This window comes from Cetorhinus maximus, chromosome 22 (genome assembly GCF_964194155.1).
Source record: "Cetorhinus maximus chromosome 22, sCetMax3.hap1.1, whole genome shotgun sequence".
Lineage (NCBI taxonomy): Eukaryota > Metazoa > Chordata > Chondrichthyes > Lamniformes > Cetorhinidae > Cetorhinus > Cetorhinus maximus.
In genome coordinates, this window is record NC_135900.1 from 11,313,718 (window position 1) to 11,341,433 (window position 27,716).

At 45.1% G+C, this 27,716-nt stretch overlaps 1 protein-coding gene across 2 annotated transcripts in view; it reads left to right on the forward strand.

Annotated features, from left to right (window-relative positions):
- Positions 1-2,336: 2,336 nt before the first annotated feature.
- The window catches only part of chst11 (carbohydrate (chondroitin 4) sulfotransferase 11), a 199,685-nt gene continuing 174,305 nt past the window's right edge, over positions 2,337-27,716 (forward strand). The window contains exon 1 of one of the 2 annotated variants that reach the window (XM_078567801.1): positions 2,337-2,716. In XM_078567801.1, the coding sequence (XP_078423927.1) occupies positions 2,599-2,716 (118 nt within the window). In that variant the 5' untranslated portion in view covers positions 2,337-2,598. The remainder of the gene's footprint in view (positions 2,717-27,716) is intronic. The other variant, XM_078567802.1, reaches the window with a different exon arrangement.

The following is a 27,716-nucleotide window of genomic DNA, read 5'->3' on the forward strand; positions in this document are numbered from 1 at the left end:
TCAGATGTTGGGAACCTCATTGTAATACATCAGCATATCATTATTAGGCCTGCTCACTGGAATCGTTTCCTGGGGTGAAGGGATTGTATTATGAGGAATGATGGATCAGATTGGGCCTATACTCACTGAAATTTAGCAGAATGGGAGGTGATATTATTGAAACATATAAGATTCTGAGGGGACTTGACAGGGTAGATGCTGAGAGGGTGTTCCTTCCCGTGGGAGAATCTCAAACTAGGGAGCACAGTTTAAAGATAATGGGTCTCCCATTTGAGACGGAATTGATGAGCAATTTCTTCTCTCAGAGAGTCATTAGTCTTTGTAATTCTCTTCCCCAGAGAGCAGTGGAGGCTGACTCATTGAATATATTCAAGGCTGAGTTAGACAGATTTTTGATCTGCAAAGGAGTCAAGGGTTATGGGGGGGGGGGAAGGCAGGAAAGTGGAGCTGAGGTCACAATCAGGTCAACCATGATCTTATTGATTGGCAGAGAAGGCCTGATGGGCTGAATGGCCTACTCCTGCTCCTACATCATATGATCTTATCTTATGATTGTATAAACAAGCAGAAAGTGACAGCCGACTGTCAGCAGACAGATTAAAATGCAGATTCAAATTAGGAATTAACACTTTGGACCCTGCTCCTCAAAGCCTGGGTCATTCCCATCCCCCACATCTAGAATCCCCCTCTGATGGAGATGGCGGATATACTGTCTGGCATTATAACTCACAGGGGTTGATGTTGGTGCCAGTTGTTCCAACAGTGTCAGGGGGACGGGGGTTGGTGGGCAGATTGAGTTCCTCGGGTTGTAACAAGTGAGACAGAGCTTGCAGCCTTTGATGGGGGCACATTGTTCAACTGAGGCCCTAGTGCATTAGCCATGTGTCCCAGAGTCTCCGTTGCCAGCATCAGATATGCTTCTAGGACGGGATGAATCGTAGCTATACAGTGGCAGCCCTATTCCCAACCCATTCTGCAGTAATAGGAGATGACAATGTGAACACGGGAACCGCTAGACTGAAAAAAAAACCCAAAGTCCATGTACCATTTTTACCATCCTGGTGGTCCCATGGCACATTGGCAGTGGACTTGGCCAATCATAACAATCAATCTCTGAGAGCTAGTCAGCAATGGACTCAGATGTGGGGCGAGGAAAACTCCCAGAGACGGAGAGTTTCGGAAAAGCACAGGTCCCGAAGTGTCTTGTTGCCCGCCCCCATGCCTGCTACACTCATTACAAGTCACACTTCAAATGACTCATTTACTGTGTCCCAACGTATTATTTTCTGAGACAACTCTTATCTAAACTTGAATTGGAATGAATCAATAGTAACTGCTCCCACAATGTCCAGAGGGAGTCTGTTCCACAGATTGACCACTCACTCATTCCACCAAATATAGTAGTTTGGAACAATTACCTAGTACCTGCTCTCCTCTTCAAACAGCATCCTGTGCCTCTACTGTTCTAGACAGGGTAAAATAGCCTGTCCTGGCCAGCATTAAGTAAAATGAAAGCTTGCATTTATGTATGTTTTCAAGAAGGAGTTAGATTTAGCTCTTGGGGCAAAAGGGATCAAAGGATATGGGGAGAAAGCAGGAGCAGGCTATTGAGTTGGATGATCAACCATGATTATAATGAATGGTGGAGCAGGCTCGAAGGGCTGAATGGCCTACTCCTGCTCCTAGTTTCTATGTTTCTATGACGCCTAACACAACCACTGGACCTCCCAAAGCTGCACTTTGCAGCCAATTAAGTACTTTTTTGAAGTGCAATCACTGTTGTTACGTAGGAAACGCAAATTCGTGCACAGGAAGATCCCACAGGTTAAGAATGACCAGATAATCTGTTTTTTTTGTGTGTGACGTGGATAGAGGGATAAATACTGACCAGGAAGAATCCTAAAAAGCGGGAATGTTGTCGCCTCCCGACCTTCTCTTTCCCAGTGAGACCGGAGCCTTGAAATTTGATTAGATGAGATTCACCGGGGTCAAGAATCAAGGGGGCGGCTCACCACCCACCACCCCCCCCCCCCCCCCCCACTGCCTCCTCCAGGGGCAATGAGGGATGGGCAATAATAATAATAATATAAAAAAAGAATACTCGTCTAGCCAGCCCAAATAATATCAGCAAGGTAGATTTGGGCTTTGTCGTGTTTGGATCTGCCTGACGAACGCAGTTGAGCGGCAGCGGGCGCTAGGACCGAGCGGGCACTTGTGCCGCCAGCAAGGCAGAGAGAGAGAGAGAGAGAGACAGGAGAGAGAAGGGACCGCCCCATGTGTGTGTGCAGGAGGCTGGTACTGCCCTTGTTCAGCAGCAGCAGCACCACCAGCAGCAGCGGTGGAGAGGGGAGGGGACCAGAGGATGGTAAAGGACGGGCCGGTGTCTAAGAACTGCCCCTGCGCTGGCAGCTGGAGTGAGTGAGTGAGTGTGTGAGAGAGAGAGAGAGGGAGAGAGAGAGGGAGAGTGAGGAAGAGAGAGAGAGAGGGAGAGAGAGAGGGAGAAGGGGGAAACAGCGGCAGAGAGCAGCAAAGCAGGCACTTAGCATCAGCAACACAGACATACATACACACACACACACATACACACACAACCCAGCCATGAAACAGCGGCTCCTGGATATCATGAGGATGAGCAGAAAATGCCGCATGGTCCTCGCCACTTGCCTTGGATCATTTGTATTGGTGATCTTCTATTTCCAAAGTATGTTACATCCAGGTAGGTCCATTTCTTCAAGATGTTGAGATATATATTTTGTTCCATTTGCTCCAATTTCTGCTGCTAATCAATCCCCCTTTCCCCATCATCTATCAGTGTTTCTCTCTGTCTCTCTCTCTCTCTCTCGTGTTCTCTAAAACAAAAGGGGGTTTCTCAGCTGCTTCATCGAATAATAACGTCTTTAACGTGAGCTCTGGGGATTTTCGCACGGTGTCCCGCTCACTTTCTACCACCGGCACCTTTTTAATGGGAAGTGGGAGAGAGGAGAGAGGGATCACATTTTAGCTGGGGAAGACCCTGCTTTGAGAGTGACCTGGAATTCCCCCCAGCCCCCCCGGATTTTACAAGGGGACTGTGAAGCTGTAGCTGATGGCAGTCCAAGCACGTCTGAGAGAGAGAGGGACCGGTCCCTTAGTGACTTGTATTGAAATGCTCTTTATCTCTGTAAGAGGGACTGGAGAGGTCAGTCTATGCGTGAGCTGACTGGCGTTTTGAATGGGTTGAGTGAGCTACAATAGTTGTCCGCATTTCGTCTCTATTTTAGACAGTTTTTAAAATTACAACACCTTTTCGTGCTTGTATGTGACCAGACAGTGCAATTTTCTGTATGTGTGTATGTATGTATACATGTCAATTGTTTCCCAAAGTTTTCACAGCACGCCTGTTGGAAGTCCAGTCACTTTTTCCTTTGGTGAATGAACGTTTTATTTCTTCCAGAGGCAATCGTTTATTTTAAAGCAGGAGGTTTTATGCCATGAAAGTGAATAGACAGTAAAGTGACTGAGATCAGGCATTTACATACTCACATGGAGAATGGGAATAGAAAATGGAAGCTATTTTTTTTTGGGACGCTGCGAGGGGACTGTTTATCCTTTGATATCGAAACAGAAAATGCTGAAAGCCCTCGGCAGGTCCTGGCAGTGTCTGTGACCACTGTCCGCCGAGGACCACTCCTCAAGGGCTGGCGTCCTCTCACACCCTGTACTGACCTGGCGATGAGTAACTGGGGGATTTTCCTGTTAATGAACAGGGAGAAGAGACGAGAGAGCTGTCTCTGCAGAGCTCCCGAGCTCTCTCCTTGATTCACCAGGTTGCAGTTTACAGGAGTCAGACAAACCTCAAGCCTGCCCACTAAATCTAAGTGCAGTTAGCTGATTCTTTATCCGAGGCACCTTCCTGTTAACAAGAGTTTTTCATTCAGCTTTTCTTTCTAAAGTTCCTCTGTTGATCAACAGCAATAACTTCTAGTGCCTTTAGACAAAAAAAACACACACACAGCCACGTGAGGCAGGCAGCTAGTGCTAAAAGCTTGTTCAAAGAGATCAGTTTTGAGGAGCATCTTAACGGAAAAGAGAGGTTTCCAGGAGGGAATTTCAGAGCTTGGGGTCTAAATGCCTAAACTACAGCCAACAGTGGCAGGGCAATCACGGAGATGGGGAAGGGGGAGATCATGGAGGGATTTGCACAGGAAAAGAAGGATTTAACCCCCTTTAGATTTTGGTATGGGGGTAGATAGAAGTTATTGCAGTTAAATATTCTGGGGCAGTGGCTAATTATCCGCGATGACATAGCCCAGGAAGAGGAGATAGGGGACTTGGGGGTGGGGGGAGGGGGGGGGGGGAGGGCAATGACACTGAGTGACATTGACAGGCAAGTGTTTTGGCTTTTTTTTAAAAAAGAGTCAGGTGACTCCTAAAAATAACTCAAATTGGAGTGAAGTGTTTGCTGGTCGTTTTATCATAAGAGATGCCTCTGTTTCTTTTTCACATATAATACCTAATGAAGGGCTGCATCAAGTGCGCTGTGATAATTATGTGCTGAATATATTTCAGGGCTATAGATTTCTGTTACTGGTTTTTGCAGAAAGGTGTACGTATGTGATCAGGTTGTACAGGGCAGATTAATGGGCTTTTTGCCTGTTTTGTAACCACTGACTCTAGTTGGTGTTTTATCCAAAATGGGCTCTGGGGAACAGGTCAAGAGAAAGCAGGCAGCCTTTGGCTTGCTGACACTTCATTTAAATGGCAATCCAGAGCAAACTGTGCAGAATAATGCACGAGGGCTGAGAGGAGGAGGAGAGCGCTAACAAAATATCGATGACGCCACTCCTGACCAGATCTGCTGCTGGTTATCTCAATGAATGGAAAGGTTTCAATCTTTCAAAGAGAAAAAAGGAAGGACTTGCACTTCTATAGCACCTTTCACAACCTCTATAGCTCTATAGCTAAGTCAATGAAGCACTTTTTCCAAGTGTCGTCACTGTTGTATTAAACCAATTCGAGCACAGCAGTTTCACACAAGCAGCAGTGTGACAATGATCACTTCGTTTGTTGGGGATGATGCTGGTAAACGCACACTGGGGAAAAGCCCCCTCGCTCTACTCCAAAGGGCCTTTTATGCCCACCTCTGTTCGTGTCTGATCTGAAAGACAGCACCTCTGACAGTGGAGCACTCCCTCAGTACTGCACCGGGTCTAACCTTCGGAGAATGTGGGCCCAGCAGGACAGAATCAACAAGGTTTGCACAACAGCAGTGTGACAACTTGGAATTTGTATAGGGTGGGAAAAAAAATCCCAAATGCTGCATAGACACCTGAGGCAGACCAGATACTGAGCGAAAGGAGAGTGGGCCTTAAAGGCGGACAAAGAGGTGGAGAGGCAGAGGGGTCTAGGGAGGGAATTCCAGTGCATGGGACCAGCCATCACTGTAGGGGTGAAGGATGGGTTGATGCACAAGGGGCCAGAGTCGTAGCAAACAGGAAAGTCATGCGGCTGTCGCGTAACAATTTTCATCTTAATTACTTGTCTAGAAATGTGCAGCTGCTAAAGTTTACATTACGCTCGAGATCCTCAATTTAAAACTGGAAAACTCCACCAAAGACACATACGGACAAGCTGTGTTTTTATAAGTGTCAACTTTGGTAAACTTGTTGTAATAAGCAGTCTGCTTAAGAAGTGCACTTCTGCAATAGGACCTTACATGACAGGAGAAATTCTAATTGTGTTTCTGTTTATGTAGCTTGTAACCTGTACAAGGATTGTGATCAGACTGACCTCATAGTTTTGAGAGCAGATGGAAACATGTGTGTTTTCATAAGCTTGGGTGAATTTGTCATCCTGTACAATATTATTAGTTTAACTTTTATACTCCTATTGCTGGAAGCTGTTTACGTTGGTGTGTTGATGTAGGGTGATACAGAGTGTTGAATATATTGCCTGATTGGTGAACAATGAGGAAGCCGTTTGTCTGCAAGAACTTCCCATAATGATCTGAGCATTTCTTCCCTCAGAAATGAGTCATCTTAGCTCCAGACGATCCTTGTGGGTAAATTGGGATTTTCTCAGTTACGGCCTTACGGCAAGTTTGTGACTGGATTAGAACATATTCACCATTGATGTGTCAGTTCTGTGGCAATTGCCCTCCTTGCGAAATGTCTGAAAATCCCATCACAAGTTGGGAGTTTCGAGTGGAGAGTTGGCAAGTCTTAAAGAACACAGGGAGGAATATGGTGGGCACATAGCCCAGAATTTACTTACCCGCACTGAGCACATTTTCATTGGAACGTTACAGCATAGAAGGGAGGCCATTCGGCCCATCTCGCCCCCCTGCTGACTCTTTAAATGAGTTATCCAATTTGTCCCACCCATTCCCCGGCCCTTTCCTGGTGGCCCTGCAAACTTTTCTTTTTACAAGTTATCCATCCGATTCCCTTCCGAAAGTTATTATTGAGTTTTCCTCTTTTGGAAGGGGGAGAGAATAAAATCCCAGCAACTGTTACCGTGAACGTTGCCTGCTTGAACGCCAGTGAAACCCAAGGAGGTTGAGCGAGGGAAAATGGTGCATTCCATTTGCATTGTCCTTACATCTAATATTGATGAGCTGTGAGAAGTTGAGCTTTGCAACAGGAGGTTGTATGGCCCCAGGAGACAGCTGGTTTGAATTAAATAAACGATGGGTCAGTATCATTGATATCAAAAACGGTTTCGAAACCAACACGTTGTCACAGAGGAAGTTACTGAAATTCTCTCTATTTTTGGGTTGCTGCTAGTCAGTGAAACGCACGTTTGCCTTGCTTTAACTGTCACATTACTGGAAGGTGATTTTAGCCTTTTTAAATGGCTCGGAAGCTTGTTTCTTGTTGATAAGGCTGCATGTTGCTTGCTTTACTAGCTTTTCAGGAGAGAGCGATGAATCCGAAAGCTTCAGGTCGTTTGATCATCAATCACAGACTCACTACTGCTTCACACTTGTCTGGAGGGTCCCAGCACTGAGTGGTTGGAAAAAGGGGTTAATGCAAATAACTCACCAAGGCAGAATTTCTCATTGTGTTGTGAGCCCATCGGCTCACAGAGAGATAGCCTTAGTTCCACTGGCAGTGTCCAGACAGCAGGACAAACAGTGGAAAAGAAGGTGGTCAGTGAATTACATATGTGGTCTGCTCCTCCACTCTTTGTGTCGAGGCAATCTGTCTTCTCTTCAACTCTTTGCGTTCCAGGTATGTGTGGGGATATAGCTCTCTCTGTCTTTCTGATCTACTGTGGAGGTCGTAGCACATTCTCTGGAGCTGCCTTTGGCATCTGAATACAAAGCATTTGTGCTCAGGTCTTATCCACTGGTATGTGCTCTCCATTCTTTTAAAAAAAGGACATTGCCTTCATAAAAGACTTTATTTGTATAGTACCTGTCACAGCCTCAGGTCATCCCAAAGCACTTTACAGTCAATGAAGTAGTTTTGAAATCTAGTCCTTGTTGTAATGTAGAAAACTTGACAGGCAAATTGCACACAGCAAGTTCCCACGTACAAGTAATGTGATAATGACTAGATAATCCGTTTGTAGTCATTGTTGAGGGAAAAATATTGCCCAGAATGCCAGGGAGAATGCCCCTGCTTTCCTCTGAATGGTGCCATGAGATCTTTTACGCACCAGTTTAACATTCCATCTGAAAGCCAGTACCTCCAACAGTGTAGCACTCCCTCCGTACCGCACGAGGGTATCAGCCTGGAATAGTGTTCCATCCTCTGGAATGGGACGTAAACCCTTGATCTGCTGGTGCAGAGGTAAGAGTGTTAGCATCAGACCTTAAGTTTACGCATCCACATTAATTGGAAAACATAACACAAAAGCTAATCGTCTTTTCGCACAATGGCTAAGCAATTTCAAATCATGAAGATTGTGCAAAGTGGGCGCCATTTTTGGACCCATACTTTCAAGCCCCATATGTTATCCATCAGTATAATCACCTACTTCCCCCTGAACGACACAAGCCTCTCCCACCCTCACCTCGCTGCTCCATTGCTGAAACCCTTATCCACGATTTTCTCACCTCTAGGCTCAATTCTTTCCAATATCCTGCTCTCTGACATCTTGACATTCACCCTGCGTAAAATTCGTCATGCCCAGAACTCCAGGATCTGCGCCCTGGCCCAAACCAAGTTTTGCTAACCCATCACTTGTGCCATGTTAGTCCCCTGTCCCCAGTACATTTTTTCCCTTTGTTCTTTCACACGGTGTGGGCATTGTTGGCAATGGCCAGCATTTGTTGCCCATCCCAGGTCATTTCAGGGGACAGTTAAGAGTCAACCTGGAGTCGCATGTCTGGTAGATCATTCGTGAACCAGATGTTTTGTTTAAACCGACAACAGCTCCATGGTCACTATTACTGAGGCTAGCTTTTAAATTCCAGATTTTACCAGCCACCGTGTTGGGATTTGAGCCCATGTCCCCAGGATGTTAGTCTGGGCCTCAGGAGTACTAGCCCAGTGACAACACCACTGCAGCACCCATCTCCCCTTGAGTTTAAAGTTTTCATCCATAATTTCCTCATGGCCTTCCCTTCCCCGACTGTAACATCTAGAACGTATGAACAGTCAGGGCATGGGTAGGCCATTCAGCCCCTTGAGCCTGCTCTGCCACTCCATTCGATCATGATGGATCTGCACCTCAGCTTCAGTGTGCCCCCTTTATTTCCTATGCCTTGCTACCTTCACCTAACAAGGTATCAATATCAGTCTTGAAAGTTCCGATTGTCCCCCAGTATCCACAGCCTTTTGGGGGTGAGAATTCAATATTTCCAATAGCCTCTGTGTGAAAAAGGGCTTCTTGGTTTTGCTCCTGAATGGCCTGGTTCTACTTCTGAGGATTATGTCCCCTTGTTCTTGATTCTAGCAGAAGAAGTAATTTCTCTGTATCTATCCTGTTTAACATTTTAAACATCTTGATCAGCTCAATGATCAATTTCCAATACTCAAGGAAATATAAACTTATGGAACCATACTGACAATTGAACTCTGAACCCTGGTGAATCTCTGCTTCACTCCCCCCCACCCCATCCCCGCTCCCCAGGCCAATATATTCTTCCTGAGGTGCAGTCCCTAAAACTGAACACAGTACTTCAGATTGTCCCACCCATTTGTATCCTGTGATTCTACCTTGTAAACCACCCATTGTTCTTTGAGCCTTTAGACTATCTTTGTCCTAATTGTTGGAGCTCCTTCCCTAAACCTACCCATCTTTCTAATTTGCCCTCCACCTTTTAAAAAAAAACTTCTTCAACTTCCATGTCTTCCACCAAATCTAAGGTCAACCCCACCCCCCCCTCCGCCCACCCTCCCCCCCCTCCTGCCCCCTTGACCTCTCCCATTAAATGCTTCTTTCTCCCTCTGTAGAGCACCTTTACATTACAGGTGGTTGTATAAATGCAAGTTGTTGCCCTTGTTGTAAAGTTGATATGTGAATGCGACTTGTTGTTATGAAGGTGCTACATAAATGCAAGGTGCTGCTGACAATGGGGGAAGACATGAGTCATGCTGATGAAGAATATAAATTGTAGCTCGAGGCCGTGAAGAGGTCATACTGACAACACATCCCTTTACTGTGGAGGAACGGTTTAGATTGCAGCAACATAGATAGCTGACATTGCTTAAGGACATTCTGAAACATTTTTGGTGATAATCAGTTGGATGAGATCTCTGCTGCACTCCCCTTTTTAACGGCCATGTATGCGTTGCTGTTCATTAGTTCACACGTATGGTGGGGGCTTGAAGAGTACACGGTACCAACTCATATCTCCCTGACTCCATTGTATTCCAAACAGCGGCATATTTAACCTTGGAGCATAAAGCACCGGCTGTAAAGAACTGATCAGCTATCTGCCGGGTAGAATTAGATCAGTGTAATTTCAGATGTAGGGAAAATGACAAATCGTGAAGCTTTGTCCTAACACTGGACTACTGAATGTGATCCAGTTAAAACACTGCCCTGGAGTTCCCCTTTCAGATATTTTAACTTCAGTTTACAATAAGCATTATCCTTAAATCATTTTCCTCTATCTTTATTGAGATATACCAATACTGTAGATTCTACCCCAGCCCAGACTGATGATGTGACCATCTCCTTTGTCAGTTGGCAGTAACGGCCCTAAATACACGGAATAAATTTGAACAACCCCCATCCAGTTCCTAGTGGGCATTGGTGTACAACCACAAAACGGTCCCTTATTTAGCTCTAACTGGTAACCTTCGTCATGTGGGGTCATAGGATGCTTGGTGTTGGAAATGTTAAATTAGTGTAGGAAGGGCACTGTTCTGAAATTGGTCTCTAGGCTAGTTATTGGGGCAAAGTAGGTGGAGCTCTACACAGAACGTACAGCACAGAAACAGGTCATTTGGCCCAACTTGTCCATGCTGGTGTTTATGCTCCACACAAGCCTCCTTCCACCTTACATCATCGAACCCAATCACCACATATTTCTTTTCCTTTATCCTTCATGTACTTACCTAGCTTCCACTTAGATGCATCTATGCTGTTCGCTTCATGTGAGAACCAGTTCCATATTCTATCCAATCTCTAGGTAAAGGAATTTCTTATGAATTCGCTATTAGATTTATTAGTGACCATGTTAGATTTATGTCCCCTCTAGTTTTAGCCTACTAAACATCTTTTCTACATTTACCTTAGAGAAAGTCACTTAATTTTAAAGACCTTTATCAGGTTACCCCTCTCTTTTGTAAAGAAAGGAAGTCCAATCTGCATTTGGTTATGTTATTATTCAGGGGCATTTGAAATTAGCACGAGCACTCTCACTTTTAGAAGCACAGAAAAGCGTCATACAGTAATACCAATAGTCATATTTAAAAGAAACAAAGACTTGCATTTATATAGTGCTTTTCATTACTGCTAGACACCCACAAGCACTTTACAGACAGCAAAGTACTCTTGAAATGTAGCCACCATTGTATGCAGCAGCTAATTTGCATACAGCAAGCTCCGACAAGCAGCAACGGGATAACGACCAGATTTTCGCCTCTTGTAACATTGATTGGGGGATAAATATTTACCAGGATACCAGGGATAACTCCCCTGCTCTTCAAAGTGGTGCCATGGAATCTTTTACATTCCATTTGAGGGGACAGACAGGACTTCAGCTTAACATCTCATCCAAAAGCCTGCACCTTTAACAGTGCTGTGCTCCCCTCCTGCACTGGCATGTCAGCCTCTTTCACCTGTGCTCATGCCCTGGAGCGGGACTTGAACCCACAACCTTCAGACTCGAGAGGAGAGAAAGTGCTGCCAAATGAACCACACTGATTAAGCTGAATGTGCTGCTGTATAAAACTGACAGTGTGACACCACTGGCCCTAAGTAGTGGAGGGAGGAATGGTTCTTTGGGATGTTCTGTTTCTCTTTCTGGCATCCACGATACTGCTGAAATGAGTGTGAATTTATTTTAACGCGACTTTGCATTAGCTCACTGTGCCGGTGTGCAGCTAACTCAGAGGGCAAGGTGGCAGCATTGTGTGTATTGTGGATGTCATTTATCCTAGGCTGTTGTGGGTATGGTTGAGAAGTGACTTCAGCTAGAGCTGTTCTGGTGCAGTGTTGGACAGTACTTTACACCACATGGATCTGTTCTGTATTCTGAGATGGCTGGCCAAGCCTGTCATGGACGCGATGACCGGATGATCTCTTTCTATGCCACTAGGCTTCCACAGCGGTATAGGCGTAACCCTTGGTTCAGTGGGTTGCACTCTTACCTTTGGGTCAGGATTCAAGCCCCACCCCAAAAGGTTTAAGCATGTAACCTAAGCTGGTGCTTGTGCAGTGCTGAGGAGCTGCAGCACTGAAGGAGGTGCTTGCCTTTTGATTTGGATTGTTAAACTCTGGGTCTCTTTGCCCTCTCAGAATGATGCTGAAGATTCCCTGACACGATTCTGAAGAACAGGAGACGAGTGGCACCTGGTTTCCTCGTCAATATTTATCGCTCGACCAGGAATAATTTAGTCGTTTATTGAATTGCTGTTTGTGGGGAGCTTATGTGAATATTGGCTGCCATGTTTCCTATAGCACAATAGTAACTACGCTTAAAAGCCCTTCATTGGCTGTTAAGTGCTTTGGGATGCCCTGAGGCCATTAAAAGCATTATATAAACGTCAGTCTTTTTCTCTAATTACACAACAGAAAGAGAAAGTTTAATAACTCGAGGTATGCAGTTGCTGCTGTGCTCAGAGCCGAAAACAAGCCAGAACTCGTGGGCTGACATGACGCCCAAAGCAGCTATTATAGACACAAGGTGAACAACAGGAAAGCACAGGCATGTAGCAAGGGATCAGCAAAAGTGATCAGACTAAATGCTGAGTTGGTTGAACAGCCCCAGAAAAGACAAGGCTGAGATGCGACCTGATAGGAGTCTATGATTATGAAGAGAGTCGATAGGGTTGACATAGAAGAGACGTTTCCATTTGTGGAAAAATCCAAAATGAGGAACCATAAACATAAGATAGTCATTAATAAATCCAGTAGGGAATTTCAGGTATACTTCTTCACTCAGAGTGTTTACTCACTGAGTGTTTAGAATATGGAACTTGCTACCACAAGGTAGAGTCAAATGGCACATATGCATTAAAAGGGAAGCTTGATAAATACATGAGAGGGAAAGGAATAGAAAGATATTCTGATAGGGCTAGAAGATGTAAGGTAGGAGGAGACTTGTGGGGCATAAACACTAGTGCAGAGTCAAACACCTGCCCCTGTGCTGTAAAGTTCAATTTAATTATATGTAATAACTCAGCTAATGATGTTATTTAGGACCCTGAGTCACAGAGTGCAGGAAATGTTCAGAAAATATATTAACCCAAGTGAGAGAGGTAGATGAAAGGGTGAACAAGATTTGGAAAAATACATGCATAGTTTACAGAAGAAGCAGATTACTGGGACCATGAGTTGGCCACTAGGCTGTTCTATTCCAGAAAGCCAGGTGTTGAAGGATAGAAACGGGGCCAATCTTTCCACGCTTTTTAATAAGCTTTTGTTTACAGACTTACACATTCTATGCATGCGCCTCCTAACCCAACAACTCCGTTTTGGTCTGTTCTCATTTATAAGAGCACAAGTGAATCCTCAGTTAGTATTATAATGAATACGAATTATAAATGCAATTATAAACTGCATTTATAATTAGTATACAATTAACAAGGGCTACCCTGATGCAAATTATGGATACTGAAAAAGAGATGTAGCAAGATGAAAGAATTCTGAAAAATCCCCAGTAATCAGAGGGGCTTGAAAGGTTAAGAAATGGGAGAACAGTACTCACATAAAGAAAGGGAATCTCTCAGGCTTTAGAGAGGAGAGAGTCTAGGGAAGGCAGCTATGGTCGAGGCACGAAAGGTCACAAGATCAGAAGGAAAAGGCGGAAAGGCGAGATGACAAATTGGTCAGACTCACAGCAGCAACAGCTAACAGGCAAGCAAGATAGGCACAGGGTTGATTAACCTCAGCCACAAGGGCGACTCTTGAAAGGGGAAAGAAGGATTCTGGTGTAAATTCTGTACTCAGTTCACGGCTTAGTGAAATGGGGTTTGTTTCATGCTCAAAAGTGAACACCTAAAGCGGAATGCTATTTTGGAGGCTTCATCTCTCCTAGCTAAAATGAGCAGCCTTAAAGATTGCAGCCTGCTGATAAATTGAGCACAAGTTCATTTCCCCTTGATCTATCACTATTTGTTATATATTCTGGCATGAACATGATGGGTCAAATGACCTCATCCTGTGCCATAAATCCCTCTATGTTCCTATGAGAATTGACTATACATTTTCAACTCCGGTCTCCTGGGTGTGGGTGGAGAGTACGTTGGAGGAATTGGTTGGAATATCCTGGATAGTGTGGTGGGGAGGGTGTAGGAGTTCCTGACATGTGCACCTGGTCCCTGCGGGGAACACTGAGGTAGAAATTCCCAGCCCTAGATTGTATCATTGTTAATGTTGAAGGAAAAATTTCTTTGATTCTGTATTGTATTGCAGTAGCTAGCTCCACTTGAAGAGGTAGCATCAGAACATGCTTGGTGGGCTGCTTCTGTAACCCTATGGCTTTTGACTTCCTACAGCTTTCACCCCTATGCAACTCTTCCAAATGCGACAACAGCAGCCCTCCGGCACCTCGTATTGTTCTTTGCATGTGAATCGATAAAAGGCAGGTTATTCAACTCCAAGAGATCCTGTCCTTATCAAATCCCTGCGACTCCCAGCAAAGATCAGCAAGCGAATAGCAGCCTGGGTTTGGGAGCACTGGAGGACCTTGCCCCCAGCCTCCAGAGATACTGAACCCAACGTTAGTGTCCTTCCCATTTCTGCACTGGCTAAGATCACCTTGTTTTTTTCAATTCATTCAAGGGGTGTGGGCGTCACTGGCTAGGCCAGCATTTCTTGCCCATCCCTAATTGCCCTGGTTCAGAGGGCATTTAAGGATCAACCACATTGCTGTGGGTGTAGAGTCATATGTAGGCCAGACCAGAATGACAGATTTCCTTCCCTAAAAGGGCATTAGTGAACCAGATGGGCTTATTACAACAATCAGCAATGGTTCCGTGACTTTTAATTCCGGCTTTTTTTTAATTGGATTCAAATTTCATTTAGGATGTGGGATTCAAACCCAGGTCCCCAGAGTATTACCCTGGGTCTTTGAATGTCTAGTCCAGTAAGAATACCACTACGTCACTGCCTCCCCATATGCTTAACCTAACTCAATACAGACCAAGGATTAAATATAATATTCTCCGCATACTCAATATTTTAACATCTAACTTAATGGGAGTAATTTTAGTCTAAATCACTGGGTGGAAAGCCCACGAGTTTGGATGGAACACCCTGCCCAATATTATTCCCCACTAACTTTAATGGATAACAAGTTCAGGGAGGGGGGTGGTTGCAAAACCAGAACTGTATCCAACCCCATATGTTCCTTGACTGGTGGGGTAAATTAAAAGTTCCCCTTCTAATTCAATAGATAATGTGCAGTTAAAAGCAAAAAACTGCGGATGCTGGAAATCCACCACAAAAATAAAAATACCTGGAAAAACTCAGCAGGTCTGGCAGCGTCTGCGGAGAGGAACACAGTTAATGTTTCGAGTCTGTATGACTCTTCTTGTGCAGTGCTAAGTGATGACCAGCGCCAATAAGTCTGGTCCAATATCTTTAAATAATTCAATGCTTTTATCGCGGCTTCTGAATATCTGAAATGTAGTGCACTTAATTAAATTCAAAATTATGAAGGGTTGCAATACAGAGGACACCTATTTAAGATAATTGGCAAAAGATCCACAGGGGGCAATGGGGAGAAATTGCTTTGTACGCAGTAAGTCGTTATGATTGGGAATGCGCTGCCACAAGCAGATTCAATAGTAAATTTCAAAAGGGAATTGGATATATACCTGAAAAGGGGAAATTTGCAGGGCTACAGCGAAAGTACAGAGGAGCCGGAATAATTGAATAGCTCTTTCAAAGAGCTGGCATGGGCATGATGGGCCAAATGGCCCCTTTTCTATGCTCAAATAGGGTCCACTTTCAATAGTGCTCACATTCCTTTTCCCTTTTTAGTCAACTTTGTGTTAAATGGGTGATCGAGCTAAAACTATCCAAATGAGTCAGGAAACAAGAGCTCTTTGATTTTCAGTGGGACTGGTAGAGAATCCCTCAAGAAACATGCCCAAGGCTGTGGATTGAGGAAATTATAGAGCTTATTGCTCACTGAATTTCTGGAAGTTGGTTGGAATCTTTTGACCTGTCTCCAATGCTGAATAACAGCCATAAATCATTGGCCGTGGCAGCTGGCATTCTCTTTGCCTTCTTGCTCGGGTCAAGAGGTCTTCTTGCTGCTACAAAGAATTTCTCAGGAGTTGTGCAGGGTTTACCGAGCCGATCAGCCGCCTAGGTTAGACCAACGCTCTCAGCGGGCAGACCTCCGAGGTCAAGGGAGTGAGAGAGGGAAGCATTAATCAGCAAGTGTGCTTTCATCTATAATTAACTGCATTCTATCATGTTTTGCAGTTTAAACACAGAATGCTGAAAATGGTGAAAACCCCAGGCAAAACCTGCCCCTATGTATCTGAATAAAAATCAGAGTGGTTATATTTTCACAATGGCGAGGTTTATGCTTTTTCTACATTTAAGTTTTCAATTTGAATCTGAAGGAGAGAGTCATTTTCTAGTATGTTAATCCCGGAGGTAGCTAGAGTTCCCAAGTTATGCCTGCCTTAAAATACCCCCTTGCATCCAAAGTACAAGTGCAGAATCATCAAAGTGATGCAGCAGAATCTACCATAAACATGCCGCCCTTTGTAGTTACAAACCACTATGTAATTATTTCAGTGACTCAGCCCTCCATTGTTAAGCCATTAATTGAGCTCCTTTTGATTCAATCTGTTTGAGGTCATGATCTGTCTTTTCATCGGATAGGACTGATGCAACATCTGTACCAATGGACTGCCCTGCCGAGTCATTGGATGTGAGGGCTTTATTGGGAGCAAGCTGCCTTTAGGCAAGGTGTTTCCTCACAAGACCAGAGGGGATGTCCGAAGGAGACTCAACTTGGTCACCTTCACATCCCCAATCAGCAGCACAGCTCAGCACCAACATATGGGCAGTTGGGATTCCCAATCTCCAGAAATTAATTCATTGGAAAAACTATTGCAATGTTTTCAAGCCCTTTTTTGAAGGGTCAAGGTCCATTGTGCAGATCACCATCAGGGTTAAAAAGAGCTGAGGGTGACAATGAGATCAGTGGATAGATGACATCAGGGTGGTGTAGAAAGGAGGAAAGATTTCTTTTTAGATAGGATGTGAGCATCACTGGTATTGGTTTCCCATCCCTAATTGCCCTTGAACTGAATGGCTTGGTAGGCCATTGCAGGGGGCAATTTACCACATTGCTGTGGGTCTAGAGTCACATGCAAGCCAGACTGGGTAAGGACATTAGTGAACAATCACTGATAGTTTCATAGTTAGAAACTAGGCTTTCAATTCCAGATTTTATTAATTGAATTTCCACCAGCTGCTATGGTGGGATTTGAACCCATGTCTCCAGAGCATTTTAACCTGGACTTCTGGTCCCATAATATTACCACTATGTCACCATCAGCCCTAAAGATTGAAGGAAGACTGGAAGCTTATGGTTTAAACTCCTTGGTGTGGACAAGTTAAAAGTAGGGGATGGTGCCAGATGGTGCAGTCAGCACAGTTTGGCTCCATCAGGTTGAAAAATAGTGAATGCGAATAGCAAAAGGAGGAAGACAGAAAGCAGGAGACTACAGGCCCATTAGCTCAACATTTCTTTTATTCTTTCATAGGATGTGGGCATCACTAGCAAGTCCACATTTGTTGCCCATCCCTAAGTGCCCTTGAACTGAGTGGCTTGCTAGGCCATTTCAGAGGATAGTTAAGAGTCAACCACATTGCTGTGGGTCTGGAGTCACATGTAGGCCAGACCAGTTAAGGATGGCAGATTTCCTTCCCTAAAGGACATTAGTGAACCAGGCTGATATTTCATGGCCATCAAAACTGAGACTCGCATTATGGTCCAGAACTATTAATTGAATTTTAATTCCATCAGCTGCTGCCATGTCCCCAGACCATTCGCTTGGATCTTTGATTATTAGTGCAGTGACATTACCACCACACCACCGTTTCCATCGTATTTCTCCAGGGAAAATGCTGGACTCTATTGTTAAGGAGGCATTGGTTGGGCACTTAGAAAATCTCAATGCAATCAGGTGGAGTCAACATGGTTTTGTGAAAGGAAAATTGTGTTTTACTAATTTGAGTTATTTGAGGAATGTGGAAAAGGGGAAACCTGTGGATGTGCTGTACATAGATTTCCAAAACTCATTTGACAAGGTGCTACATCAAAGGTTACTACACAAAGTAAAAGCTCATGGTATAGGGGATAGCATATTAGCATGGATAGAGGATAGGTTAGCTAACAGGAAATAGAGAGTAGGAATAAATGGGTAATTTTCAGGTTGGCAAGATGAACTGAGTGGAGTTCCATAGGGATCATTACTGGGGCCTCATCTATTTACAATCTATATCAACGATTTGGATGAAGGGACCGAATGTTTAGTTGCTAAATTAGCTGATGACACAAAGATAGGTAGGAAAGTAAGCTGTGAAGAAGACATAAGGGGTCTGCAAAGGGATATAGATAGGTTAAGTGAGTAGGCAAAAATATGGCAGATGGACCCCACGGAAAAAGAAAACCAGAGCCAACTTTATGAATGAACAGAGCGAGCATTACCTCCAGAAGGAACGGGATAAGGCCATGGTATCTGATCAAAGAAGACGGATGGTCAACAAAGAAAAACATAACACTACAGTGTGCAAAAAGTGAACCAGATGTTGAAACCCAAGTACTGAAACACCAGGTACTACAATTCCAACTCTGAACCAACAAAGTCAGCCTGAAGCAACTGAGACGGCCACTCCTCCAAATGGGAAAAGAACGAGATCTGGAAGAATCGTAAAACCCCCTGACCATCTAAATTTGTAAAGTCAGAGACTTAGGGGGAAGAAGGGGTTGCATGGAAATATTATGTTGTAAACATATTTGGCTAAGGACTTGGGGGGAGGTGTAGTATAAGGGTGTTCATGTTAGTAAGGTTTAATATGGGACTGGGGAAACAGTACTGCCCACATTATGATGTAGAGAGTCACATGATGGTCGACTGTGTATAGAGAGATTCTGAGAGCAGTCGGCACGAAGATAACATCGAGACATTGCATTACTTTGGAGATATGTGTATCACGGTGTGTTAACAATAAACGGTTTATGTTCTACCACAAAAGCCTCCAGACCTCTTAGTGGGACACCAAACGACCTTACAACTTGTTTATAATGTGGGAAAATGTTAAATTGTCTACTTTGGCAGGAAGAATAGAAAGTAGCACATTATCTAAATGGAGAGAGAGGGATTGCAGAATTCTGAGGTACAGAGGGATCTGGGTGAAACATTTAGTATGCAGATACAGCAAGTGATTAGGAAGGCAAATAATATGTTGCAAGGGGAAGGAATGTAAAAGTAGGGATGTTTTGCTGCAGTTGTACCAGGCATTGGTGAGACCATATCTAGAGTACTGTGTAGAACTAGGGGACACATTTGAAAAGTAAGGGGTCGTCCATTTAAGACAGAGATGAGGAGAATGTTTTTCTCTCAAAGGGTCATGAGCCTGAGGAACTCTCTTCCCCAGAAAGTGGTCATTGGTCATTGAATATTTTTAAGGCAGAGGTAGATAGATTCTTGACTAGTAAGGGCATCAAAGGGTATCAGGGGGTAGGCAGGATAGTGATGTTGAGGCCACAGTCAGACCAGCCATGATCTTATTGAATAGCAGAGCTAGCTCGAGGGGGCTAAATAGCCTAATTCATATGTTTGTATGCTCACAGGGAGGAAGGCCAGTGTAGGTTGGCGTATTTGGAGATTTTGGGAAGGGCAGGTTTAAGAGTAAGAGAGATTGTATCTAAAGGTGAGGAAAGATTCATCTGTCAGAGGCAAGAATTGTAACTTGTGCTGCAGTTTGCATTTCTGAAATGAGTGGAGTGAAAGAACAGAGAGTCTGAAAGGGGCTCAGAGTAAAAGTACATGTATTTACTGCTTTGAATATCTGTTTTAATTTAGACCACTCTGAGATGTGTGCGTTACCCATGGTTCAGTTAGTAACACTCTTGCCTCTACATCTGAAAATTGTGGGTTTAAATCCTCTTCCTGAGTATAAAGGTCAGGACTGACACTCTAGAGCAGACTTGAAGGAATGCTGCACTGTCAGAGGTGCCATCTTTTTGATGAGATATTAAACCAAGGCCCTTTCTGGCCCCTTAGCAGACATAAGAGATACCAAGGCACTAACTTGAAAAGGAGCAGTGGAGCTATTCCTGGTATCCTGGCTAATGTTTATCCCTCAATCAAAATCAGATTACCTGGTCATTAGCACATTGCTGTTGGTTGGATCTTCCTGTGTGCAAAATGGCTTCTGCGTTTCCTACATTACAGCCGTGACTACACTTCATAAAGTGCTTCATTGGCTGTAAAGTGCGTTGAGACATCCAGTGGCCAAGAGAGGCGCTATATAAATGAAGGTCTTTTTGTTTTTCATTGCTTTCTTTGTGCGCATAAAGAATTGTGTGCAACTTTCAAATACAATTTTCTTCATCCAAAACGTATTGTTAGACCATAAGACATCAGAGCAGAAGTAGGCCACTCGGCTCATCAAGTCTGCTCCGCCATTCCATGAGATCATGGCCAGTCTGATAATCCTCAATCTCCAGTTAGATGTGTGAGCCATCAGCAAACAACTAAAACATGGGAAGTATGACATGTTATTCTATTCATATCTTACTGAAAATCAACGGAGGCAATGACTTAACTCAAACGTAAGTGAGAGAGACGTGTTATAGTGTTGAAAAGGAAGATGTAGCGTTTGATGTATAGTCTCCATTTAGGCTGAGAAAGTTTTCAATGATTATTCAGCATCAGGTGCATGTTGCTGTTCTACTTAAGTCACAAGTTCATCTCAGACTGAAAATATAGATATGTTTTGCCACCAGTCTCCAGGATCGAAAGCCCCCACAAACCTTAAAGCCAAGCATGTTGTGGCAATTTGTGCTGCTCCGTCAAGTATACACTGGATAACCTCAAATAAAGAGCAGGTTGGGATAAATAACAAGTAGATAGCAGGGTATTTTAAGCAATCGAGGGAGGTGTATTCATGGTTTACTAATCACAATGTTGAAACCCATGAGCCTATTTTTAGAAAATCCTGCTAGTAATCGGTTTGAATTACAAGTTATCCAGGCTAATGACAAATAGGTTTTCAAAATATAGGGTGAATAAGGAGAAATAGTTTCCATTGGCGGATAGATTAGGTAACCAGAGCGCACAGATTTAAGATAACTGGCAGAAGAACCAGAGGGGAGATGAGGAGATTTTGTTTCACGCAGTGAGTTGTGAGTTGTCATGATCTGGAACGCGCTGCCTGAGGGCATGGTGGAGGGGCATTCAATAGCAACTTTCAAAAAAGAATTGGATATGCATTTGAAAAGCAAGGAGAAAAGATTCAGGGCTATGTGGAAAGAGCTGAGGAGCGGGGCCCCTTCTCCAGGTACCATGCACTAAGAAGGCATTGGCGACCATGGACTTTCATTGGATTGGTCCATGATTATAGCATTACAGTAGTTCTGCCATTACCTTCTGCAATATGGCTGGCCAGGAAACTCTCCCTCTCTTGCTGCCTGCCATCAGGTATAATGGAAAGATTTAAAAGCTGACAATCAACCCTTTTGGTCACATTATGATCATACATTCTCTGTCCATTGAGTCCTGAAGTGGGACTTGAACCCAGAGGTGGGCCAGAGGTGGGGACACTACCACTGCATCTCAAGACCTCCCTGCAGGGAGTGCACCTAATTCTTTCAAAAAAGGCAGCATAGGCACAAAGGGCTGAATGGCCTCCTCTTCTGCATGCATTAAGAGTCATGTAAGAAGTGGAGGAAACCATCTTTCTTCGATGAAGGTTCATAATAAATGATGCACTAAAAAGGCTGGAAAAGGCTATTGGGCCCAGCAGTGTTCCCTGTATCCATTATGGTGAAACCTTATTCAGCAACCATTGTCAATGCTAGCTCTCAAAGAGGAGTGACCAGGGCGGGTAAAAGAAAAATCCTGCAGCCAATTTCAGGAAAAGCTCTGGAAAACCTTTCCCCGACTCCCTAGGGCAATCAAAAAAGCTCCCTGCTACCACAGAAAAGAGAATGGGGATTTGGATATCACTTAATATTCAGTGACCCTTGTGTGCGCACACTGGCAAAGCTTTTACCTGGTGGCAGGAGTGGTGAATAGGGTTCATGTCCCGATGTGTACTTGTGCCTGCTCTCATTACTATTTCCAGCCAGTGTTTTGGGTGAACGTTTGAATGCACACACGGCTGATCAAAGCTGATAGATTGGATTAAATTTAAGAGACTGTTTGGATCTCAGGCACTGTCAGTGCTTATCAGCGCTCACTTCCTTCCTGTAAACTGTGCGCACAGGGTGGGAATGAGATTTGGAATTGCCCTGGTACTTTAGCACTAAAGTTTTGATTATCTTCCATATTTAGTAAAACCATTCACTCTATTTGTAACTTTCATGTTCATCAGCTGAGTCACGGAATCGTGCAATCGTTGACTATACTTTAACGTGAGGCTTTTTGTTGGAGCTGCCAATCTGGGGCATTTCTGCTCCACTGGATAACTTGTTTTAAATGTCATCGCAGTAATCCTTTTGATATCTGAATAGCAGTTGAAGAGGTAGTTAAAAGCTGTTTTTGAAGCTTATCTCTGATATTGGTCTTGCAACAAGGTAGTTCATTCCAGCCTTCATTCCAGCCTCCAATACAATGGGGCTGCTGTCTTACTTTTTTTCTAATTTCACACCTCCAGTAGGAATGCTGGCCCAGCATTTCAACAATGCTGTGTGCCTGAACTCAAGCTACACACACCACACACACACCCTCCCTCTCAGTCACACCAGACATACCCTCAGACACACGCACATACACACACACACACACACACACACACAGGCATGCCACAAAACACACTCTCTCACACATACCACACACTCTATCTTACACACACGCCACAAAATCTCATCTCAGCTCCAGGACATCACTGAAGGAGTTCCTCAGGATAGTGTCCTCGGCCCAACTATCTTCAGCTGCTTCATCAATGACCTTCCCTCCATCATAAGGTGAGAAGTGGGGATGTTCGCTGATGATTGGTGCTGAACATTGCACCATTCGCGACTCCTCAGATACTGAAGCAGTCCGTGTCCAAATGCAGCAAGACCTGGACAATACCCAGGCTTGCGCTGACAAATAACAAATAACATATGTGCCACACAAGTGCCAGGCATTGACCATCTCCAACAAGAGAGAATCCAACCATTGCCCCTTGACATTCAATGGCATTACCATCACTGAATCCTCCACTATCAACATCCTGTGGGTTACCATTGATCAGAAACATAAATACTGTGGCTACAAGAGGGGGTCGGAGGCTGGGAATTCTGCAGGGAGCAACTCACCTCCTGACTCCCCAAAGCCTGTCCACCAACTACAAGGCACACGTCAGGAGTGTGATGGAATACTCTCCACTAGCCTGGATGAGTGCAGCTCCCACAACCCTCAAGAAGCTTGACACCATCCAGGACAAAGCAGCCTGCTTGATTGACACCCCTTCCACAAACATTCCCCTTCTCTACCACTGACGCACAGTGACAGCAGTGTGTACCATCTACAAGATACACTGCAGAAACTCACCAAGGCTCCTTAGGCAGCACCTTCCAAACCCACAACTGCTACCATCTAGAAGGGCAAGGGCAGGAGATACATGGGAAACACCGCTACCTGGAAGTTCCCCTCCAAGCCACACACCATCCTGACTTGGAAATATATCACCGTTCCTTCACTGTTGCTGGGTCAAAATCCTGGAACTCCATTCCTAACAGCACGGTGGGTGTACCTACACTATAGAAGGCAGCTCACCACCACTTTCTCAGGGGCAATTAGAGATGGGCAATAAATGCTGGCCTAGCCAGTCACGCCCACATCCCGTGTATGAATAAAAAAATACACACTCTCACACACACCCCAGACACTCTCATGCCCCAGACACTCTCATGCCCCACACACCCTCTCACACATACCAAAAACACACTCACACATACCACACACACACTCTAACACATACAACACACACCCTCTCTCTCACACACACCACATATTCTCTTGCATATTTCATGCACTCTCTCACACAAACACCACGCACTGTCACACACACCACAAACACACACTCTCTCACTCACCAGCCACACAACACACCACTGAAACATACACTCTCACACTCACACTTGTGCACACACACACACACACTCTTATACTCACAAAAATGCTCACACACACTCATGTACACTCTCATACATGTCCTCACATACACACACAGACACACACACACAGAATCACACTTACGCTGACTCGTACACATCCTTTCACTCATACACCCACTACACAAACACACACACATGCATCTTCTTTGCACATGCAAACACACACTCACCATGCACATGCATGCACACAGTGCAGACAGAGCATCTAGATTTATTGCCTTAACATGTTCTCAATCCTGATATTCTATGGCAACAAGCCTTATTAATGCAAGCAAATATTTGAGGAAATATAATTCCATTATTTATTTGAAAGAGAAGAAGTAGATTAAAATCAGTAGGTTTATTTGATGGGACAAGCTCATCCAAAGGCGGAACTGAGATAAATGGTAGTGACAAGGTTAATGTAACGTTATGAATTCAAGTGAAGCTTTTTATTTCAGGTGCCAATACTCATTTGCTGGAGTGAGATCTTCAAATTACTGCACCTTCTATACTGAAGAAATCAAAGTGTTGCTTTATTTCACATTGGTGCAGACATTCAACTAAAGCCCAGTTAACAGCTCCCTGGGTTGATGACCATGGGGGTGAGCTGGTGCATAATAGGAATTTTCTTTTCATGGGATGTGGGTGTCACTGGCAAGGCCAGTATTTGTTGCCCATCCCTAATTGCCCTTGGACTGAGTGGCTTGCTGGGCCAGTTTAGAGTCAACCACACTGCTGTTGGCCTGGAGTCACATGTTGGGCCAAACCAGGTAAGGACGGCAGATTTCCTTCTGTAAAGGGCAGTAGTGACCCAGATGCGTTTTTGTGATGATCAATGATAGCTTCATGGTCACTGTTGCTAACTTTCAGCTCCACATTTAAAAAAATTTATTAATTGAATTTAACTTCCAACAGCTACCATGGTGAGATCTGAACACATGCCCCAAGCACATTAGCTGCTGGATTACTAGCCTAGTGACATTACTACAATGCCACTGTTGTTTATGATGAAGACAGCTGTCTGGTTTGGTGAAGGGCAATTTTCCTGCCACTATTTCACTATCTTCTCATTTGTCATGTCATGACTGGGTTCCTGCCTCTATTTCTGCCCACATCCCAAGAGAGAATGTTAAAAAAAAAAAATGTGGTTATGCGACTGGGCTAATGCTCTTGAGTTCAAATCCCACCACGCCATAATTAATACATTTGGAATAAAAAGCTAGCATCAGCAATGGTGACCATGAAACAGCTGAATTGTTGTTAGAGCTCGCCTGGTTCATTCATGTCTCTTTAGGGATGGAGGGTTTGCTGTCTTTGCTTGGTCTCTCCTATATGGATTCCAGACCTACAGCATTGTTAGTGACTCTGATCTACCCGCAGTTTTATTAAAGAACTGTTGCTTCTTCAAGAAAGTGGCTCACCACCACCTTCTCAAAGGCATAAATGCCAGTCTTGCCATTGATGCCCACATAGAATCAGAATGCGTACAGTACTGAAGGAGACCATTTGGTCTACCATGTCTTAGCAATTTAGCTGGTCCCACTTTCCTGCCCTTGCCCTGTGACCCTGCAGATCCTTTCCCTTCAGGCGCTTATCGAATTCCCTTTTGAAAGCCATGATTGATTTTGCCTCTGCCCAGCTTTCAGGCAGCGTTTCCCGATCCTAACCACTCGCTGCATAAAAATGGTTCTCTTGCCTTCTGGGTTCTCAAACCTTCCGCCAATGGGGAACAGTTTCTCTCCTCAGTCCAGACCCCTCATGATTGTAATCGCCTGTATCAAATATCTCTAAGGAGAACAGTCCCAGTTTTTCCAACCTAGCTGGAGATCCTCATCCCTGGAACCATCTTTATTATATCCTCTCTAAAGCCTTCCCGTCTTTCCTAGAGTGAAGTGCGGAGAGTTAGACTTAATACTCCAGCTGAGGCCAGAACAATGTTTGATAAAGGTTCACCAGAACTGCCTTTATACTCTGTGCCTCCATTTATAGAGCCCAGGATCCCCGGTGCCCTTTTAACCACTTTCTCAACCTGCCCTGCCACGTACAACAATGTAACGATCCCTGTGGCATGAATCAAATAGTAAGGCCCAGATCTTCTGTGCAGTGGCACTGACCATAGGAGTGCTGCTCCTCCGCTAGTTTTCTGTGCCGATGTAATGCTCCACATTTCTGGTTGGGTGTTATGAGCCCAGCCCCTTCAGAAATGCAAAGGTGCAGTCCCTTGAGGAGCTTCTCATCATAAGCTGGAGTGTTGGGGGGTGGGGGGTGTGGGGAAGACAAGCCAGAGGCCCCCCCACCCCGGACGCCATAGCGTAAGTTTATATGTCCGGTGTGAATGTTAGTGAATGGGTGAATGAATGAGTGAATGGGTAGGGTGGTAGGGTGGGTAGGGTGGGCAGGTGGTTAGGGTGGGCAGGTGGGTAGGTAGGGTGGTAGGTAGGTGAGATGGCAGCTGAGCAGATGTGTCGGGGGAATAGTCAGGTCAGGTTAGGAGGGGCAGTCTGGTGGTGGGAGTTGATGGAGGGTAATTGGTTCTGCCCAGGATGGGAGTGATCTGGTGGTCGGAAGTTAGCGTGGTCGGGAGGGGAAGTCAGGTCGGGTCGGGTCAGGGGTAGTGAGGGAGTTGGAGTGGTAGTCGTATGGTCGGGGGCTAGTGTAGTCAGGAGGAGTAGTCAGGTCGGGTTAGGGGGGGTTAGCCTGAGAGGTCGAGGGGGAGTTGGGAGATCAGTGTGAGCAATTGGGGAGGGGCCAGTGTGAGCGATTGGGGAGGGGCCAGTATGAGCGATTGGGGAGGGGCCAGTGTGCGCGATTTGGGAGGGGCCAGTGTGAGCGATTGGGGGGAGGGGCCAGTGTGAGCGATTGGGGGAGGGGCCAGTGTGAGCGATTGGGGAGGGGCCAGTGTGCGCGATTGGGGGGAGGGGCCAGTGTGAGCGATTTGGGAGGGGCCAGTGTGAGCGATTGGGGAGGGGCCAGTGTGAGCGATTGGGGAGGGGCCAGTGTGCGCGATTTGGGAGGGGCCAGTGTGAGCGATTGGGGAGGGGCCAGTGTGAGCGATTGGGGAGGGGCCAGTGTGAGCGATTGGGGAGGGGCCAGTGTAAGCGATTGGGGAGGGGCCAGTGTGAGCGATTGGGGAGGGGCCAGTGTGAGCGATTGGGGAGGGGCCAGTGTGAGCGATTGGGGAGGGGCCAGTGTGAGCGATTGGGGAGGGGCCAGTGTGAGCGATTGGGGGGTCAGTGTGAGCGATTGGGGAGGGGCCAGTGTGAGCGATTGGGGGGTCAGTGTGAGCGATTGGGGGGTCAGTGTGAGTGTTTGGGACGTCAGAGGTCAGTGTGAGTGATTGGGACGTCAGAGGTCAGTGTGAGTGATTGGGGGGTCAGAGGTCAGTGTGAGTGATTGGGGGGTCAGAGGTCAGTGTGAGTGATTGGGGGGTCAGAGGTCAGTGTGAGTGATTGAGGGTTTAGTTCTATAATTACCCAGGTGCTAGACCAGGATTTTTCTGTATAACATTTCCTGGGTAACTATTCAGACTCTAACTCCGAGTCAGGGACATGCGCGGATGGTCCCAGGAAGCAGGGGAATTGCTCATTGGAAGTTCAAACACCCTGAGCAATTCCCAGGGAGGTCAGCACATCCAGTCTTCTATGGGGAGCTCTGATATGCATCTTGGGTTGTGCACCCAATCTCTGGCAATCTGGAGACTGGAAGATCTGAGCCAAAATGTTTGTTTCACATTCATTACGATGTGGGAAAGGGAGATGCTATTCTCCAT